The sequence below is a fragment of the Osmia bicornis genome, chromosome 16 (genome assembly GCF_907164935.1).
Source record: "Osmia bicornis bicornis chromosome 16, iOsmBic2.1, whole genome shotgun sequence".
In the NCBI taxonomy this organism is placed as follows: Eukaryota; Metazoa; Arthropoda; class Insecta; order Hymenoptera; family Megachilidae; genus Osmia; species Osmia bicornis.
This window is the reverse complement of record NC_060231.1, coordinates 1,346-12,691: the sequence shown is the minus strand read 5'-3', so window position 1 is coordinate 12,691 and position 11,346 is coordinate 1,346. Positions and strand designations below refer to the sequence as shown.

General features: G+C 39.5%; 2 protein-coding genes across 2 annotated transcripts; both read right to left on the bottom strand.

Moving 5' to 3' along the window:
• Positions 1 to 454: 454 nt before the first annotated feature.
• Positions 455 to 832, bottom strand: LOC123988602. The gene has a single exon (XM_046289278.1). It carries the CDS (start codon positions 830 to 832, stop codon positions 455 to 457), a length of 378 nt encoding a protein of 125 aa, XP_046145234.1.
• Positions 833 to 2,591: 1,759 nt separating this feature from the next.
• Positions 2,592 to 3,620, bottom strand: LOC114882559 (GRB10-interacting GYF protein 2-like). Its single transcript, XM_046289277.1, has 2 exons — positions 3,149 to 3,620; positions 2,592 to 3,037 (listed from the first exon to the last, which is right to left on the bottom strand). Exons 1-2 carry the CDS (start codon positions 3,618 to 3,620, stop codon positions 2,592 to 2,594), a joined length of 918 nt encoding a protein of 305 aa, XP_046145233.1.
• Positions 3,621 to 11,346: the final 7,726 nt, after the last annotated feature.

The window sequence follows — 11,346 nt, the reverse complement described above, 5'->3', positions numbered from 1 at the left end:
TCTTCCAGTCCTTTCCGAATCTTCTTTTTCCAATTCCCCATACTTGTCTCATCGCTGCGCTCGCTCTGCTCACTCTATGTTTGATATGCCACTCACCTCCTCCATCTCTTCTGAACACGTATCCGAGGTATTTGAAACTTTTTACCTCTTCCATTTTCTTTCCGTTCCAAACCCAATCCCTCTTCTTCCATCGTCCACCCCCTTTCCTAAATCTCATTACTTTTGATTTTTCTCTATTCAACTCTAGTTTCTTTTTATCTAAATACCTTTCCAGTTTTCTTATCATTGCTGCCAAATCTTCTTCTTTCTCTGCCAGGAGAACCACATCGTCCGCATATGCTAGCGTGTATATTTTCCTTTCCCCTGTTCTAATCCCTCCCGTCCCTCCCTTCCGCATCGTCTCTTCCAGGTCGGCCGTTAGTAAATTGTATAGTAGCGGGCTCATTGGACATCCCTATCTTAAGCCTCTCGCTGTCCAAAATGGCTCTGTTGCTCCTTCATTTGTTCTTACTCTACTTTTGGTTTCTCTCAGCACTTCCTTAATTCGTTCCCTGAGTCCTTTTCTTACACCCCTTTCTCTTAATGCTTCCATCAGCACACCTCTGTCTACCGAGTCGAATGCGGCTTTCAAGTCGATAAAGCACGCCATCACCTTTCCTTTCTCTTTCTTTATTTGCCTATTTACCAGGAAATTCAGTACATATATATTGTCCATCGTGCCCATTCCTTTCCTAAATCCCGTCTGGTTATCCGGTATCATTTTCTTGCTTTCTGCCTCTTGCCTCAGTCTCTCCGTCAATACCGCTGTGTATATCTTATACAGTGTCGGCATCAGTGTCACCCCCCTGTAATCTCCCGCCTGGTTTCCATTTCCCTTTTTTTTGATTGGCGCGATTATCCCCTCCTTCCAGCCCTCCGGCCAGCCCTCTCCTCTCCAGACCCTGTTGCATACCTCCCATGCCCATTCTGATACTTCCTCCCCCCCATATTTCCAGACCTCGTTTGGAATCCCATCCCCCCCCCACCGCTTTCCCATCCTTCAATTTCGCCACTGCCTTTCTTATCTCCTCCTTACTTATTTCTTTTTCTCCGTCCTCTTCTGCTATTCTGGCTCCCCCCATCACTACTTTTTCTTCCGTCCCTCCCAGTAAGTTCATAAAATGTGTTTTCCACTCTTCCTCCGATATGCTCGTCTGGGGCTGCCCTCTCCTTTTTCTCTCCCTGTTGACTATTCTCCATACATCTTTGTCTGTTTTCACCCCCTCTATCTCTTTTACAAACCTTTCATTTTCTTCTTTCTTTTTCTCTTCGCATAGCCTATTGTATTCATTCTTTGCCTTCTTGTAGCTCTCTACCTCTTTTCTCCCTTTTCTCCAGTCTCTTAGCACTTTCCTAACCTCCTTTTTTCTCCCTTTGCACTCCTCGTCCCACCATCCATTCCTCTTGGTCTTGCGCCCTTTCTTACTTCCTCTCTCTAGGCCTTTCCTGAATTCTTCTAGAGTTATCTCCAAATCGTCGTTCAACTCTTTGTTCTTCGCTTTCTTCCAGCATATTCCTTTTCTAAATTCACTCCTTCCCTGTTCCGACCTCTCTTGGCGCTGTCTTCCTTCTCCTTTCTTCCGCTATGCATTGCACTCCCCCCTCTCTCACTTCCACTATTAAGGGGTGGTGGTCTGAATCTATCTTGTCCCCAATTTCCATCTTTTTAATCTCTTCTCTTCCTTCTTCCTCTACTATAACGTAGTCTATCACTGTTTCTCCTCTAGCCCCTGTGTATGTAAATTCACCATCCTTGTCCCCTTCTATCGTTCCATTCAGTATAGTCCAACCAGTCTCCCTCAGCGCCTCTAGTAATCTCTTTCCTTCCGCATTGCACTTCTTATCTTTGGATTTTCTTTTTTCATCTCTTTCTTCATCCTCCTCCTCTGTCTTGCTTCCCCCCTCTTCTCCCGTTCTCGCATTAAAATCGCCTCCTATTATCGTCCTTCTCCCTTCCCCTGTTTCTTCTAACCATGGTCTGAGTTCCTTTATCTTTGTTTCCATGTCTCCGTTTACGTACACTCCTACTATCCTCCAGTTTAATTTCCCCCCTTTGCATTCAGCCAATATTATGTCCTCTTTCCCTTCCTCCATTATAATCCTCCCTCCCTTGCCCAATATTTCCTCCTTTACTCCCATTATCATCCCCCCTATTGCTCTTCCTTTTTTGTTTTTCCTTTTCGCTAGTTGCGCTTCCCACCTGTATCCTTTTGGCATCCTGTCTCTTATCTTGTCCCAACCTTTCTCTTCCAGCCAAGTTTCTATAAGCACTACCACGTCCCACTCTTTTATTGTCTCCCAAAATTCTATATCTTTATTTAATACTCCTGCGCAGTTCCAAAATCCTATTGTCCAGCTTCCATCCTCTTTTCTTTCTTTTCCTCTTGTCCCTTTTTTCTTCTCCTGTTTCTTCTCTCTTTCTGTTCTGTTTCTTTCATGCTCTCTTTCGGACTGCTCGCATGCTTCTTCATCTGGTTCTTCCACTTTTCTTCTTCTCTTTCCTTCTCTTTTTTCCTTCTGTGGCTTGACGTCCTCCTCTCCCTCATTACTCCCTATGTCCCTTTCCCCTCTTCCCCCTTCTTCAGCTCCCCTTCATGGGTGAGTTTCCATTCTTTCCCCTCCCCGTCCATTAGTACACCCTTGTCGTCGTCCCATTTCCACCATTTCCCTTCTATTCTTATTTTCTTGGAGTCTACCCATACGTTTTTTCCTTTCTCTCTTTCTCCTCTTGCGATTCTTCTTAATGTCCACTGTGTTCTCCTTTCCTCCCAAGTTAGGTCATCTTCTATTCTCTCTTCTCTTCCCTTTAGCGCCCTTTTGTTCTCCATTATTTTCCTCTTCAGCTCGACAGTCTTTACTTTTACTTGCATCATGTATAATTCCTTTCCCTTCTCTACTGGTCCCACCGCTTTTACCTCCTCTATTGCGCCCTCTACCCCCGTGACCTTTAAGATCTCTTCTGCTTTTTCTTTCATCTCCTCCCTTTTCGTTTTTGTTCCTTTAATTATTATGTTTTTCCTTCTCTCTTCTTTCTCTTTCCTCTCCAGTTTTCTTTCTATCTCCTTCAGTTTCTCTTCTATTTTTCCCCCTCTTGACTTCTCTCTTCTACTTCCTGCTGCATCTTGCGTTGCCTTTAGCATTTTTTCTTCTATCTCTTTCCATCTCTCGTCCTCCCCTTCCCTTCTTTCTATCTCCTCCATTTTCTTCATCATCTTTTCCATCTTCCCCTCCAGGTCTCTTTTCTGCTCTATCCATTCCTCTTCTCTTCTTCTCATTTCCTCTCTTAGTTGCTCCATCTCTCTTCTTATATCCTTCCCTAGTAGCTTCATATTTGTGTCCATCCTCTCCATTTTTCCTCCTAGGTTTTTGTTCATTTCTCTTATTAGCTCTTTTACTTCTCCCATCCCTCCCCCTTCTTCCTTTCTTTCCTTTTTCTTTTCCGGTGATCTCCCTATCAGCATGCTTTCTTTAAACATCCAGTTGTCTGTTTCCCTGTTACCCCCTCCCCCTTGCCCCTTCTCTACTTCTTCCTCCTTTTCTTCATCTCTCTTCCTTTTCCATATTTCTTCCAGGTTCGCCATGCTTCCTATACTCTGTGATCTTTCTCTTGTGAGAGTTTCTACGATTGAGGGTCTCCCTCTCCTTCCTCCTTTCTCTTGTTTTCCCTGTTCACTCTTTCCTTCCCCCACCTTCTTTTCCTCTTTCTCGTCTCCCATCTCTCTCTTATTGATATTCTTCGCCGCTGCCTCTTCCTTGCCGACTGCTCTTCTGTTTTCCTCTTCTTCTCTTTCGATCTAGATGTCTCTCTCTCCCGCCTTTTTTGTCGATCCTGTCGCCTCTTCTCCGTTCCTAACCTACAATTGCACCTTTTCCTCTGCTCTCTTTTCTCTTTCTTCTTTCCCTCTCTCTTATTACTTATCTTTCTTGTCTATTCCTGTCTTTTTGTCTGCTTTGGTGTGGCTTCCTGCCCCTCCAATTCTTCTTTATCCTGGTTATTGTAGAATTCTACTGAGCGAGCACTTATCACTTCTTAACGCAGCCGTGTCCCGAACGGGAGTCTCTATTACGAATTATATATATATATATATATAATACAAAAAAAATATAATTCTTTTCCAGTAATTACATAGGATACATCTGAGTAATTAGTATACAGGGTGATTTTCTCGCAGGCCGGACCCAAAGGAACACTCTAATAAATTTATATAATATATAAATTTAAAATAATAATAATAAGGTTATATTTAATAAATATAATCTTAACGTTCTTTTAAAATTTAAATATTTATATTTATTATAAAATTAAATTTTATTTAAATTTAATAAATTTATATAATATATAAATTTAAAATAATAATAATAATAAGGTTATATTTAATAAAATATAATCTTAACGTTGTTTTAAAATTTAAATATTTATATTATAAAATTAAATTTTTATTTAAATTTAATAAATTTATATATGTATATAAATATAAATTTTAAAATAATAAGGTTCTTTTAAAATTTAAATATTTTGTTGGTGCAATTCAATTCGAGCGCCATCCATTACCGATGACATTACGTCATCTCCGATTTCGACTCTCTACTTTTTCTAACCATATATTACGTTACATCTAACATGATTTATATAGTTATATTATATTAGAGTTAAGATTATGAATATAATAAATACGTTAATCATACTTTTACACCGTATCGTGATTCTGTGTGCCCCTCCAGCTCTAACAGGTTATGGGCCCAGATAAAAAGAAAGGAAAATTTCATTTTGGTTAAACTAATAGGATATCGGTAACGCGAGTCCGAAATAGTGAGGTTAACCACGTGCTTGAAAAAGTGCCGCGAAAATAATAATGGCTTGTAGCATTGGAAATATGACCAGAATAGAAACTTTAAGTAAAGAAAATTATGATACATGGTGTATGCAAGCCGAAGCGTTGTTAATAAAGAACGATTTATGGAATTATGTAAATGGAACAATAGAACGACCGTTAATTGATCCCGAAGATCCAGTAACGAAGGCTGCAGCGAAGGAATGGGATATAAATGATCAGAAAGCAAAGTCTGATCTTATTTTATCAATTAGTCCTTCGGAATTAAAACAAATCAAGGCGTGTCAAACCGCAAACGAGGTATGGGAGAAATTACGTTCTATCTACGCATCGAAAGGTCCCGCGAAAAGAGCGTCATTATTAAGAAAGTTGACGACGCACCGTATGTCCAGTGGAGAAGACGTCCGAGAACATATAGATAAGTTCATCGAAATAATTGATAAGTTAGAGGAAATGAACATTGATATTCACAAAGATTTACAAAGTGCGATGCTACTTAATAGTCTGCCTGAAAATTATGAGAATTTCAGGTGCGCCATGGAGTCCAGAGATGATCTTCCAGATTTAGATACCTTAAAGATCAAAATTCTGGAAGAATTTGAGACCAGGCATCAGAAGACGTCAGAAGATCATGATGCGATGGCAGTGAAGGGCAATTATAGAAGAAATGAGGATTCTCGAAGAAAGGAGATGAAGACTAAAGGACAGTGGAATAATACCAAAGAATATGCTGCTAGAAGACCAAAGATTGTTTGTCATAAATGTGGTAAAGTAGGACATAAAGCTCCTGACTGTTATTCAAAGAGAACTGATCATAAAACTTATGGAGGTAAATCTCAAGAATTGTTTTATGTAAATTGTGATGCTAATGATGAGACATATGTCGCTACTGAGGATCCAGAAAAGCAATATTGGTGTCTGGACAGTGGTTGTACGACTCATCTTTGTAAAGACTCGTCCAAGTTTATTCAAATGAAACCTACAGACCGTGAAAAACTAAATTTAGCCAATAATGCACTGGCTACGGTCAAGGCTAGAGGTAATGTGCGTATCAAAACATGTATGAATCAAGAAATGAAGGATATTGAATTTGAAGATGCCTTATATGTACCAGATCTAAGGTCCAATTTAATGTCTGTTGCAAAAATTACAGATAAAGGTAACTCTGTGATTTTTAGGAAAGAAGAGGCAATTGTAATAGGACGAGATGGAAGAGTAAAATTAAAAGCTGGTCGTCTTGGAAATTTATATTATATTTGTGAGGAACAAAATGAAGCAGCTAAGAATATGTGTTCTGACAGATCAGGAGAATCCCAATTAAAATTATGGCATGAAAGAATGGGTCATTTGAACATTAGAGATTTATTAGATATTGTAAACAAGGAACATGCCATTGGTATCAGTATTCAAAGAGAAACACAAATGCCTGTGTGTGAAATATGTATACAAGGTAAGCTAACCAGCACCTCGTTTCCAAAGAAAAGCCAACGGAGCTCAAAATTATTAGAGATTGTGCACTCAGATGTCTGCGGCCCCATGAGTGTCGAGTCTCTTGGTGGAAGCAGATATATGTTGTTATTTATCGATGATTACTCGCGATGGAGTGAGGTCTATTTTTTAAAAAGAAAAGATGAAGTGTTGCAAAAGTTTAAGGAATATAAAAGTTATGTAGAAAGACGTACTGGATGTAAAATTAAATACCTCCAGACCGATAATGGGCGCGAGTATTGTAACAAACAATTTGATGACTTCCTGCGAAATGAGGGTATACAAAGACGTCTAACCGTGCCTTATACTCCGGAACAAAATGGAGTTGCTGAACGCAAAAATCGCACACTGGTTCAAACTGCAAGATGTATGTTGTTAAATGCTGAATTAAGTCATGGATTTTGGGCTGAAGCCGTATTGACTGCCAATTATCTGGGAAATCGGTGTCCAACAAAATGCCTAAAGGTAAGACTCCGTTTGAGTTTTGGAATAACAGACGGCCTATTTTGAAACACTTAAGGGTATTTGGAATGAAGGCGTATGTATTGAACAAGGATCCAAATAAACCAAAGTTTGCACAAAGGACGAAAGTAGGAACTTTCATAGGCTACTCAGAAACGTCGAAAGCATATCGAGTATGGCTTCCCAATGAAAAGAGAGTAATCGTATCCAGAGATATTCGTGTAATTGAGAAAGGAAATTACAAACATAATACATGTGTGGATCAGGAAATTGTTCAAACTCCTGAACAATGTAGCGAACCGGATACATGTATTGGAAATGAAAATGTTCTTATCGAACCCGCAAATTTAGAAAATGCAGAAGAGCTGATCGAAGAGCAGACTGGTCAAGACGAAACAGCTGATGAGAATCAAGATGCAATACGGCTGATGAGAGCACCAGGAAGGCCTAGAGTCGAGAGAACCGGAAAAAGGGGACGCCCTAGAAAACTATTTCACTGTCGTACAAATAACAATCAATCAGCTCCAAATGGAGGTACTCAAGAAAATACGGAGGAGAACCATGAAGAAAACGAACCAGAAATCACGGAAGACCATGAGACTAATCTGGCTGAATTGGTGGCAAGCATAGCCGAAGTTTCAATAGATGACGCGCTTACTGGCGAAGACAGACTAGAATGGATAAATGCAATAAGAAACGAGGTACGAAATTTAGTTAAAAATGATACTTTTAAACTTGTACCGCGTCCATTAAAGAAACAAGTAATCGGTTGTAGAACTGTATTGACAAATAAGTATAATTCGGATGGCTCTCTAGCAAAACGGAAAGCTAGAATAGTTGCCAAAGGGTATGCGCAACGTCCTGGGATAGAATTTTTTGATACTTTTGCGCCCGTAGCGCGACTGGAATCCGTACGATTATTGCTTGCTTTAGCAGTCAAATTTGGCATGACCATTGAACATGGATGTCACAAGCGCATATTTAAACGGAACCCTTCCAGAGGAGGTCTATATGGAAAGACCTGAATTATTAAATGAATGTTTGAATGCCTTAGCCAATGATGTTAAGGAAGAAAGTCAAGTAAAGAAAGCTGCAAGAGAGTTATTAAGTTGTTCGAAGGAAAATAAGGACCTAGTGTGTCACTTGAACAAAGCCATTTATGGCCTACGTCAAGCGGGTCGACAGTGGCATAATCGACTTTCTCAAAAATTAAAAGAAATGGGGTTTAAATCGACGGTTGCTGATCCTTGCGTGTACCATTCAAAGAGGGGCGAATCTACGTTGTTCATAATTGTATATGTTGACGATATGTTAATTATTTCAAAGGATTTAAGTTGGATTACAGAAACTAAAAGGCAGTTAGCCGATGAATTTGATGTCAAGGATCTCGGTAAGGCTCAGTATTGTTTGGGAATAGAAATTGAGCAGGCATCTGGGACAATAGGAATATCTCAAAAACGATATATTTTGGATCTATTGAAACGGTTTGGGATGGAAGAGTGTAATCCTGTGGCTACTCCCATGGACAAAGACTCTGCATTGAATAGAGTCAGTACAGACCATTCGAACAAGAGGAGGCCGTATCGTGAACTTGTCGGTGCCCTAATGTATCTCGCTGTTGCCACGAGACCCGATATTTCTCATGTAGTCAGCACATTGGCACAATTTAATGATTGTAATGGAGAAGCCCATTGGGGGGCTGCTAAACGGGTATTGAGATATTTAAAAGGTACTATAAATTATAGCATTAATTACAGGAAATCAGACGATTGCCCTAAGATATATGTAGATGCTGATTGGGGGCGATGCAAGATGGACAGGAGATCATATACAGGATACGTCACAACTTTGTCAAATGGTCCAATTAGTTGGAGGTCCACCAAGCAACGAGCTGTGGCCTTGTCATCTACAGAAGCGGAGTATGTGGCCTTGGCAGAGGCTGTTAAGGATGGGATTTATTTTTCGGAATTCCTCAAGGAATTAGGATTTTGTGCGCTATCGAAAATGACTGTGTATAATGACAATCTTGGCGCGCAACTACTTGCAAAGAATCCTATTGTACATCCGCGTACTAAACACATTAATATTAGATTTCATTTTTTGCGTGACGTTTTTAAGAAAGATAATTTTAAATTAGAGTATTTGTCGTCTGAAAATATGCCGGCAGATGTGCTTACGAAACCGTTGCCTAGAGATAAACACTATTTTTGTATTAAACACATGGGAATTGTTTAATGTGGCAATTGTTCGTGATGCTCGTATTGAGAGGAGGTGTTGGTGCAATTCAATTCGAGCGCCATCCATTACCGATGACATTACGTCATCTCCGATTTCGACTCTCTACTTTTTCTAACCATATATTACGTTACATCTAACATGATTTATATAGTTATATTATATTAGAGTTAAGATTATGAATATAATAAATACGTTAATCATACTTTTACACCGTATCGTGATTCTGTGTGCCCCTCCAGCTCTAACATATTTATATTATAAAATTAAATTTTTATTTAAATTTAATAAATTTATATATGTATATAAATATAAATAAATTTAAAATAATAAGGTTATATTTAATAAAATATAACCCTAACGTTCTTTTAAAATTTAATTTTAAATTTGATTTAAAATATGTACATTGGATATAATGTAATATACTGATGTCTTCCCACAGATCAATGTGATCTTGGTAACAATATCATTATTACTATATCTACATTAGATATAATGTAATATACTGATCCCTACCCACAGATCAATGTACATATAATAACAGTTTCGTTATTACTATATCTACAATAGATATGTAATATACATTTAATAACAATATCATTACTACTATATCTACATCAGATGAAATTTAATATACTGATTTAATCCCACAGACCAATGTACATTTAATAACAATACCATTATTACTATATCTACATCAGATGTAATTTAATATACTGATTTAATCCCACAGATCAATGTACATATAATAACAGTTTCGTTAATACTATATCTACATTAGATATGTAATATACATTTAATAACAATATCATTATTACTATATCTACATCAGATGAAATGTAATATACTGATTTAATCCCACAGACCAATGTACATTTAATAACAATATCATTATTACTGTATCTACATTAGATATAATGTAATATAATGATCCCTTCCCACCGATCAATGTACATATAATGGCAGTATCGTTATTACTATATCTACATCTGATATGTAATATACATTTAATAACAGTATCATTATTACTATATCTACATTAGATCTCCTGCAATATACTGATACCTTCCCACAGATCAATGTACATATAATAACAGTATCGTTATTACTATATCCACATTAGATATGTAATATACATTTAATAACAATATCATTATTACTATATCTACATCAGATGAAATTTAATATACTGATTTAATCCCACAGACCAATGTACATTTAATGACAATATCATTATTACTTCTATCTTCATTAGATATAATGTAATATAATGATCACATCCCACCGATCAATGTACATATATTGGCAGTATCGTTATTTCTATATGTACATTTGATATGTAATATACATTTGATAACAATATCATTATTAATATATCTACATCAGATGAAATTTAATATACTGATTTAATCCCACAGACCAATGTATATTTAATAACAATACCATTATTACTCTAGCTACATCAGATGTAATTTAATATACTGATTTAATCCCACAGACCAATGTACACTGAGTCCCATCGAAGTTGTCGCAGTGAAGTTGGCGCGCTAACGCCGCCGCGGCGTGAATGCGTTAGCGCGCCAACTTCACTGCGACAACTTCGATGGGTCTGAGTGTACATTTAATATCAATATCATTTGTTATATAACTCCAATTATGATAACTCCAATTTTCCACCATGCGCCCGGCCACAGGGGACGCCCAGCCCAGATCCACAATGGATTCCCCCTGAGCCCGAACACAGGTGCTGGCGGAGCCGCTGTTCAGGAGCAGGAGCCCCGCGCCAGCCGCCCGGAGCAGTACCGCCCCTCCTCTCGCGTCGGTCCTCGGTGACCCCCAGGCTTCGGCCTTGGAGTTGAAATCCCCGAGGACCAACGTCGGCCGGGTGTGGGAGCTAACCACAACGCTCCCCACCCGGTCCAGGAACTCCTCGAACCGCTCCAGGGACCAGATGGGCGGCGCGTACACGCCCACCACTGCTACGCCCCCCCAGTCAACGCCCACAAAACCACGCCCCCGTGCTAAGACATCGGCGGGCGGGGGGGCGTACCGACCCCCCAGGACGATGGCGACGGAGCCCGCCGCGTTGCCGAACCAGTGGGGTCGGTCCAGTACGCGGTACGGCTCCGACACCACCGCAACCTCAATCTGCCACTCTGTCAGGGTTTGTAGCAGAAGTTCCTGCGCCCCGGCCGAGTGGTTGATGTTGGCCTGCAGGAAAGGACCCTTAGGACCCATTGCGCGCCGGCTCCACCGCTGCTTCCACGGCTGCTCCTGCGTTGCTGGGGCC

Coding starts and splice junctions, on each gene's coding strand:
- LOC123988602 (XM_046289278.1), bottom strand. CDS start 832: ATGCCGACACTGTATAAGATATACACAGCGGTATTGACGGAGAGACTG.
- LOC114882559 (XM_046289277.1), bottom strand. CDS start 3,620: ATGGCGAACCTGGAAGAAATATGGAAAAGGAAGAGAGATGAAGAAAAG. Junction 3,038..3,148: donor AACGCAAGATGCAGCAGGAA/GTAGAAGAGAGA, acceptor TAATAATTAAAG/GAACAAAAACGAAAAGGGAG.